This window comes from Alligator sinensis, unplaced genomic scaffold (assembly GCF_000455745.1).
Source record: "Alligator sinensis unplaced genomic scaffold, ASM45574v1 scaffold1240_1, whole genome shotgun sequence".
Taxonomy (NCBI): domain Eukaryota; kingdom Metazoa; phylum Chordata; order Crocodylia; family Alligatoridae; genus Alligator; species Alligator sinensis.
The window spans coordinates 1,818,268-1,828,100 of NW_005842245.1; the positions used below are offsets into that span (position 1 = coordinate 1,818,268).

At 40.6% G+C, this 9,833-nt stretch overlaps 1 protein-coding gene across 1 annotated transcript in view; it reads left to right on the plus strand.

Moving 5' to 3' along the window:
- LOC102386520 (roundabout homolog 2) overlaps nucleotides 1-8,959 on the plus strand; it is a gene marked incomplete at its 3' end in the record, with an annotated part of 550,382 nt that extends 541,423 nt beyond the window's left edge. Inside the window, exons 14-15 of the mRNA XM_006027470.3 lie at nucleotides 871-992; nucleotides 8,728-8,959. Of these exons, the coding sequence (XP_006027532.1) occupies nucleotides 871-992; nucleotides 8,728-8,959 (354 nt within the window). The remainder of the gene's footprint in view (nucleotides 1-870; nucleotides 993-8,727) is intronic.
- Between the last annotated feature and the right edge of the window lie 874 nt (nucleotides 8,960-9,833).

Sequence of the window (9,833 nt, forward strand, 5' to 3'; positions counted from 1 at the left end):
GTTCTTTTCACCCCAGTACTTTTTCCTGCCAGGGCAGGGGGTCGGACTAGATGATCTGCCCAGGTCCGTTCCGACCCTAGAAACTGAAACTATGAAACTATGTAGCACACATGCTTCAGCCAGGAGAGGTGAAGATCAGGTTTGCCTGCATTATGTGAGCAGTAGTAGAGGGGGTTGCACTGTGTAGCCCATGGGGTGGAGGAAGGGAGCCAGGGGGGCACCCGCCAGCATGCCGTGCAGCCTCTTGGTCTGTGGTCCATGTCGTTTGCAGCCCCTGGATGCCCAGAGGTCTGACAGCCCTGATGTAGGGAAGTAAACTTAAAGAACAATTTGCATAGGAAAATGCTGTTATAGTATGACTTGCTGATTTTTTTTGACCCTCTTGCTCTCAAGATGTCAGGCTGAAGAAGAGTGGAAATACTAATGCAAATTTGGAAAAGAATAATGAGTAAATTACATGCTCTTGGTGAAAATAAGGGCATATTGTTGCTTATGTTTTAAAAACTAACTGGGCTCAGGGACTCCTGCAGGCACATTGAAGCATCAAGGCTATTATCTGAATATTTTAAAGCATGTGAATATAGTATCTTGCCAATCACTTCTTAGCTGCTAGAAAATGTTTGCATCTAGTCCAAGTAGTCACTAAAACTTTTTATTATTTCCCAATTCGTAAAAAGCGTGGTGGATGTTCACAGCAGAATGTTTACATCATACTCTTTAGAGTATTTCAACCTTATCTACTGTATTGTTCTGAAATCCGTATCACAAAAAGTATTTAAACAGGGTCATTAAACTCTTCAGTCATGCCAATTAATGATATACGAGAGTCTTATTAAAGTAATCCTTTTATGCATATTCTTTGCCTCGCAGATATCAGCCCACCAGCGCAAGGAGTGGATCATAGGCAGGTTCAGAAAGAGCTGGGAGATGTCATTGTCCGACTACATAATCCTGTTGTGCTGACACCCACTACAGTGCAAGTCACCTGGACAGTAAGGCTTTTATAATAACTTCCTTACTGACAGCTTTAATCTTGTTTACTTGTCCGTATAATTCTTTTTCTCCCCTGAAAAACTCTAGTCCTGACCTTAGTCCATGTGGCCAGATAAGTTAACAGTGTGCAGACAATGAAAAATGTGCTAATGGTATATACACTATGTCTCTCTCTCTCTCTCTCTCTCTCTCTCTCTCTCTCTCTCTCTCTCTCAAACTCATTCAGGCTCAGAAGCTTCAGTGTGTAGCAGAAAGCAAGTTAACTGACTGGTAAAGAAGATGTTTTAGCAGTATGTGTCCCATATAGCCCATATAGTATAAAACAAGATCGATCCATACACTACTCTTAAGGAGTGAGCTCAATATAATAATCAAAGTTAAGATAAGAATTAAAGATAAATGATGTGTTATTCATCACTCACCACTTCAGTCCATGGGGAGCTTCTACAATATCTCATTACCTGATGACCCTTACACAATCTTCCTAGAGGGTAGATGTGGGAAGGACAGGGGTTCATTTTGATGAAGCATGGTTAGTTATGTAGTGGTATTTGGTTTTATAGCATGAACCTTGGCTTTGTTCAGTGGACATCCCTATATTAAACAAAGCCCACATCTTTTTGGCATTGTCTGCAGCATTTTTATTTGAGAGGTCAAATTATTGGGCTTATGCTCCTGAGAACTAAGTTTATAGTATGTGGCTTTCAAAATGCTACATACAGTATTTGTTTCCTGGAGCTTCAGTGAAAGGATTTGTAACCATAGAAGCAAAGAGTTCTTAGGGCATTACACACCACAAATGAGTGCTTTATTCTTCAGGCGTTCCCTTCCCTGTGGAGGGACAAACCAGAGATGGAGATGGAACTAAGTAGCATAGTAGCACACAGTCTTTGAATTATCATTTTATATTGAATGAATTATGCTGTTGGGATATACACAGTACAGAGTAGAACATTTTTGATACATGTATTGTCATTGAAGCATGGGGAAAATATATGTAGGGGACTGTAATATAGAAGAGGAAGTAAAAAAGCAAGGCTTCAGATTTTCCAGAAGCAGCACAAATGGCTCCTGTCACTTCCCTGTTAAGACAGATTACAGTATAGGCATGGGGGGGGGGGGGGGGGGGGGGGGGGGGGGGGGTATGGGGATGGGGGGGGGGGGGTGAGGGGGAGAAGGGTAGGGACAGGCTTGGAATAAAATGGGAATCCAGTGCCCCTGGAAGATCTAATAAACTATTAATTCCCCTGTAACAAGCCCTGCTACTCTGGATTCGCATACGGGAATATATATAACTACACACAAAGTTCCTGATACTTATCTGCATAAGTTTCACAGAACCAGAAATTACAACCAGTATTACAACCAGAATCAAATAGCACAGCCTTCCATAGTGTCACTAGCCTATTGCAAATGGGCCTAATCCTAAGGTTCTATGAGCTTCCAAGTACGGGTGGAGTCTGGTCATGGTTTTCAGCTTTGTCTGTAAGGTATACTGCCAAATTCAGACTTCTTACAGCCCTTGTTTGGTATTTAAGGCCTTGTGTAGACAAAATGAGAGGCGTGTGTGCACAACACTTTAAAGCAGGCTAAATGCTTTTGCACCACATTTGTGGTGTCGGTGTTTGCACACGTTGGCGGCGTATTGCACATTAATTTCATCCGCTGTAGGAAATTCGGCAGCAATATGCACCTAAAATGACTTGGGGTGCAGCAAACTAAAACTCCTTTGAGGAGTTTTAGTTTCCTGCCCCTACAGCCGCAGAGCAAAGCACCGGGCTCCGTGAAGCTCCATGGCTCTGTAGGAAGCCTTGCAGGCAGCCTGACAGCAGCCTGGGAAAGCAGCTCTGCCCAAAAAAAGCAGTGAGTCTGATCTTTTTTCTTGTCCCCTCTGGAGCTTGCCTGCCTGCCTGAGCTGCGCAGGGGTCTGGTGCTTCCCTATGTGGCTACGGTGCCCCCCGAGACAGCCTGAGCTGGGTGCCTGTGGGCGGGTGCTGCCTGGGGGGTGGCCACAGGTGCTGCGGAGGGAAGCACGAGCACCTCCCAGCCCACCTGCAGCCCAGGGACTATTCCGCCCACTGGCAGCTTGGCCTCCCCCGCCATGCTGGAGAGGCAGGTTAGTCAGCGGGGTGTGTGCACGATACGGTGATTTAATGAGCCCTAAATTGAAGCGGTGTTTTTAAAAACCCATCGCTTCAATTTAGGGGCTCTGTTTCATCTACACACACCCTAGGACATAAATCAGCCACCCCAGACTAGCAGTTAAGAGCACTAGAGAGCTTTCAGACCACAAGAGATCTTTAAAAAATTACAAATTAACCAAGATACATGCTTCTTTATTCCAATCTCATCCTCACTATGAGTCTCGGGCCTTTATCCTTCAAAGGGGAGGGCTTTCTCCTGCCTTCTTTCTCTCCAGCTGGTTTTCAATGTGGCAATAAGTCACCCAGTTTTAAACTCAGTCTCTAGCTTCTTATGTGGTTTCTAGCTGAAAAACTCCAGTCCTTTTCCCAGCCAATCTGCCCACCTTTCAATATGGCTGGGTTAAAAGTTCCACTATTCAAAGACTGTATCTCTGAGAAGATCCTTCAAGGAGGAGACAAGCCCTTCTCCATGGCAGGGCAAGGTGGTTGTCTGGAATGCATTTCAAGAGGCTTTCCTGAGCAAACTTAAACATGTGTTCAGTACATGTTCAAAATGGAGATTCTAATACAAATAGGATTCATAGCTGGATCCAGATATAACCCAGTGGGCGTGTGTACATGTGCATCAATGTACTTTAGTTAATGCACATTAAATCTAGTACCTCCACTGTGAGGTAGTAGGAAAATGTGCATTAGCCTGTCATAATGCTCCTTAACTAAAGAGCATGGGATGTCTATACTTGTGCTCCGGGGTGGATGGTGATGAGGGGGTTCTTTAATTAGAGCCTTCTAATTAAAGCGCCAGCAACATCACATGTATTCAGTCAGCATCCTGCGCTTCAAAATGGTGGCGGGGGCACTGTAAATAAAATTCATTTGACAAGTTTTTAGTGACACTTAATGCACATTAGCCTATTTTAATGCACATTAACTAAATAGCATGTTTCTAGTGACACTTTAATGCACATTAAAACAGGCTAATGCACATTAAAGTGCATGTGCAGACACGCCCAGGATGTTCTGCAAGGGGGGAATAAAAATGATATGAATGACCACTCCTCTGAGTTACCCACATTGGACTTGTGTAGAACAGGAAATTATATATTTTTGTAAGGAAAATATGCATTTGTATCATTGCTGATACCAACTGCAAGGTCCCCTGCGGTGAAAAGAAGTGACCTGACAAGCACACTGCAAGCACTAGTGCTATGCCAGCATTGCCCGAGGGAAGAGAGAAACCAAAACAAAAGGGAGCTGTTAATTAGAATGTTTCCAGCAACCAGGACAAATCCAATTAATTAACCCCAGTCTGCAGGATAGCAACCATGCTATCCAGAAAATAAAGCCAACATTATTAATATAACAAAACGACTCAGCTCAGCTAGTATCCAAAAGATCAACATCCCAGAAGAGACTCTTTCTCTTTGCTTTTTGCTATATGAAATGGCCTGGCACATAAGAAGCTCCCTATCTAGCATTCGGACTCCTGGCAGACTGGCATCCATCACTGATGTTCTTTGCATTTTGTTGATTTATTTGAATTATTTTCACAAATAATTGTTCTAAATCAGAGCTCAAAAGTCTAGAAACTGTTCCTCAGTACTCAGCTCTACTTAGCATACTGCATGAACACATGGGCATGCTTTCCTTTTGTATCTCCATCCAAAAAAACACACTTTTAAAAGAAAGTTGTGTGCGCAAAAGCAAGTACTTAGAAAGGAGGAATGCCAGAAATAAGGTCTCCTGTATACTATTAGTTGGCTTCCCCTTGTGGCTATGCATTATATGACAAAGTCCGTAATTACCTGTTCACATATTTTTTTCCCCACAGAACTGCCTCAGTGAGTGGGTATTTATTCATTTTTTTTCAGTGTGTGGCCCCAGGTCTTACTTAACTGATATCACAGAAGACTGAATACAAGATTTTTGTCTCATGGGTTTTTTCTGTGGTGCTTTTACCATAATATTTGTGAAACACCTGGGTATTAATTAATATGTCTTCACAGCCCTCCATGATATTAGAGGTTGGTATTGCCAACCCCATTTTGCCCATAGAGACAGAAGCACAGAAATAGAACTAAAAGCTTCAGTGCTCAGTGTGAAACACCTAGAACCCATTCCATTCTCCCCTCTAGAAGATTTGGCATTTTGCACTGAATGTATTCAAAGCACACCTGGCTGATTTCAGCTGCAGTTCAGGAGTTTTAGTTCCACCTCTCTCATATTGGGTGCATTATGAGGAACATGCAGTAAGTGGCCAACTGTGAAGTTTAGTTTAAGAGCCTTCCCAAGCAATCATAAAGCAACTCTGAGGTGGAGGCAGCGATAGGAGGATCCAGGGAAGCATTCAGTTGCCATAACCATGAGACTGTTCTTTATTCCTGCAACAATCTGTATATTCACTACACACTTCGGCAGCAAATGGAGGGGGGGAAAGGGTCAGGGGGCATGATCCAGATAACCAGCTTTCTGACCTTTGTGTAAATTGCAGCACAGGTTGGTGAGAAGTTTCAGTTCTGTTGAAGCAGCATTTTGTGATAGAAAATGGTTAAAATGAAACTTTTCAACCATCTCTAATAGGGAGCCCTCCTGGTGTTCCATCGCTTCAAGAATGCAGCCCGCTTCCCCTGCTGTGCACTTCCATTCTGCTTTCATTTCCTTTCCCTTTCTTCTCTCCTGCTCCCCAATATTGTTTTCCCTCTTGACCACGAGTCCCCAGAAGCCTTTCAATGATTTATCTTTTCTTTCTCTTGAGCCTTCCCATGAATGTAAGAAAGTTGATTCCTGATAATGATATTAGACAAGTGAATGAGCTACCTGACTCTCTCCCATCTTGCTATCTCTGACTGCTGCTGGCCATCCCACACTGATATATCTCAGTGTTGGGTGTTGATTTTAAAAAGAATGACAGAAATAAGAAATAGTAGAGCAGTCCCTTAAGCAGCTGTACTGTGAAGTATACAGCAGCTCTAGCTGTGTACTACAGAGTAAGCTTTGGAGTAGTTTCCACTGGGTGAGACCATGAACCTTTAGTAGCCTTCATGGATACGCATTAAAGCTTCCAAAAGTTGTGAAAGTCAGTTCTTCCAGGGCACAAACTAAGCAAGTACAGTACCTTGAAAAATCTTGTATATTATTCTGTACAGATGGAGAATTGCTGTGCAGATTTCTGCAGGTAGAATTTTATTCAGGATATTCTAGGAGGGTAATTTACATACAAAAGAGTTATTCTGCAAAATGTCTTTAGACTGCAGCTTAGTGGTCTCATCATCAGACAGCCACAGTGGCAGTGTATTCTAAGTTAAAAATGTCTGTGCCATGATTCTGATAGCTGTATTGTTATAAAAGCAGTCAAATAAGCTCTCCTACCAGTCTACTTATGATATTGTTCCTGTTATGATGTTACCTCTCAGAATGTTAATCTTTTATTCACCCATGTTAGATTATTTCAGATGTAGAGAGAGTAGGAAGTGGAAACATATGATTACCCCAAGTAACAGATAATCATATACATTTCATATATGAGAGAGAGACTTAGGTAAATATTAGGTGTGTATTGGCCTCGAAATTTTTGTCACGCATCAGAAATTGAGTTTTTAATGGCCAAAATCTGTTGGCCTGAACCATATTTCTGGTTTCATTCTACACTGCTATTATAAAACTTTAGTCTGTTACTGGATGTCCACTACTGAGTTAACAGGTGTGGCTAGAAGTGCACATATGCAAATATCTGTATAGTTTTGAATGCAGGTATTGATAATTATCATGATATTTTGTGAATTTTCAACCATTTCCCTTGTGAGAGCACTTTTTACCCATCAGTTCTTAAGGTTATCACAAAAGCACAAGCAACAATCTGAAAAAAAATAGTAATGTTTTTAAGAAGTAGATAGAAAAATTAAATTAAATGATATTTGATTATTAAATGTCATGGCCATATACCACAATATAGGTTAAGATTTAAGTATTACAAAGTATGCAAAGGAGTTAACACTATGTTTTGTAGTAAACATGAGGTTCATAAAGTCTTTATGTCCGTAAAACATTTAATTAATGAAAGTCAAACATGGATAAAAACAATTTACCCTGATTTACAGACTCCCTTCATCTGGAAACAGCTGCTTAATGTTCTTCTTAAAAACACAGCTTGATTCTTTCACTATTAACAAGCTATTATTGTGAGTTATGTCCTTCTTTCAGTGCATAAATTCACTTAAAGTGAATGTAGAGAAGTTTATAAAATGCAGGCTTAATGTTGTTGTAACATATGTTGCAAGGTTTTTAACAGTGACAGTTTTGATGAAAGATATTTTTGCTTTGCTCTCATAAATTAAGCTTGCTTCTCCTTGTTTGCTGTGGGTTTTTTTAATGTCATAAGAAGTTGGTCCCTGAAGAACATAATGAACAGTATAGTGAGGATATAGTAAAAGTGATGGAAAGAACAAGATTTTGGTTTGTCATCAGTACTGGGCTCACTTTTTCATAGCCTAGCCCAAGCAATCATATCCCTAATTCTGGAAAATCTTTGGGTTAGTTAGCAAAGTAGATACAGAAAATCCCACTTGTTGAACCTCAGGTATAAAACTGAATTAAGCAACCAGTCAGCTATATGTCTAGACAGACGCACACAATGTGTTGCTTGTTTCACTTTCTTTGGCACTTTGCTTGACAACCATAGAAGTCAAGATCTTTTACCAGAAAAGATTTTTTTTTACTGTTTTTAGAGATTAAGCTACAAATTCATGCCAACATTACAGTAGCTTGGAGTCATTTGATTTGATACTTTTCTTACAGAGAAAAAATAGTAACAATGTCTTCAAGATAATAGATTTTGAAGTGTTTTCCTTTCAATTGTGGTAACATTTATTGTTATGAAAGACAGGGTAGAATTGTTATATTACTGGATGCAATCCCAGTCCTGAATTCTGTTTGCCCAGCAACAAATAAAATACAAATATAAACATTACATCCCATCTGATGGTGTAAGTGTTTCATAATACCAGAATACAAATAGACTCCTTAGAACATCGGAAGCAACACATTTTCTTGGTCAGTGGTTTTTCTGCATCTGTCTATGTCTGTTTTACTTTTTGGAGTATCTCATGAAAGGTTGAGTGATAAGAAAAGTAGTGGACTAACTAAAAGTGTACAATGCATCTTCAGAGATCTGGCAATTTCTGAAAGTAATTTGTTTTTCCTTTCCTTCTCAGATTATAGAACATTAGCATCCAAGTGACTTTAATAGCTTTACATGCAGTACTCATTATGCCAAATTGAATGAAAATTATCTGTTTATCATAGTTTTTGGTTTTATGCTTTGATATTAGACTTGTATATCGTTAGACCTAATTAGAAAGAGTAAAACAAGGACATACCGCAAGAGGTGTATACATCTCTTTAAAAAAATTTAGTGAAATTGGAGTAATCCACAAGATGTTTTGATTTTATATTTAGAGGAAATTAGCAGCACTAGTAACTAAATCATTTTCTCTTTCTCCTAAATGCAGTAGGTTGCATTTTTGTTTTAATTTTAATATGGATTAAGTACTTTAAATATGTATAGTAATATACCATTCACTACCATTTTTAGGTTGACCGCCAGTCCCAGTTTATTCAGGGCTATCGAGTCATGTATCGTCAAACGTCAGGACTGCCTTCTCCAACCGTGTGGCAGAATTTAGAAGTCAAAGTTCCCACCGAGCGCAGCACTGTCCTAATCAACTTGAAAAAAGGTGTAACTTATGAAATTAAAGTTCGACCATATTTCAATGAGTTCCAAGGAATGGATAGTGAATCCAAGTCTGCCCGTACCACTGAAGAAGGTTAGTAAAATTGTGAAATGAATTGACAGGTTCTCCCATCTTGGGCTGGAGAATTATGTTCACTGTGATAATTGCACTAATAATTATGCTCCATTTAGTTCCAGTACCTTGTGTTTGTTAGATGGCTTTTGAATTCATCCTAACACATTCCTCTGAGTGTTATAATATTACTGGATCTTCACTGATGAGTCTTAAAGCTCTCTCCAAAAGAATACTCTTATTTCTCTTTATTACATATAACAAGTGACTTTGGATTTCTGACACATCGTCTGCAACTGGATTTCATTTAAAGAACCAGTTCTGTTGGTATAAAGCAACGGTTGGCAACCTGCAGTCCATGGACTGAGTCTGCAAAGAAGTTGGATTTGGCCCAGGAAGGTTTAACCAGTCTCAGATCAGCTCAGGGAGTCAGGCAGAACACAGCAGCACTGAACCACCCATCCTTTCTACAGCCCTCTCTGCTGCTCTCTTCTATGTGTACTTACCCTCACTACAGATGGGCTGGGTATCTGCAGCAAAGATTAGTTCAGGCAGCTTAAGCTCCCTGCAGGGCAGAGATCGTGGCCCATGGTAGGGGCACAAGCTCCAGTTCATGGCAGCAAAAAGTTGCTGACTGCTGGTATAAAGGATTCTAGAGGTGACTGTGGGGAGGAAGTCTTGCAGTAACAACCTTTTCTGAGTAGGAAATGAAGATGGAGGCATGGCTAGTGGGGGGAGGATGAGTGAGCTTTCCAACAGGTCACTGTCCAAGGCTGGATTAGAATTGGAAAGTTTCTGGTCCCATTGCTCAGACCATAAAACTCAGATTACATTTCAGATCCTGCCTGTAACTAGAATGCAGAAAAGCTAAGGTTGGCCCTAGTAGTACAACACC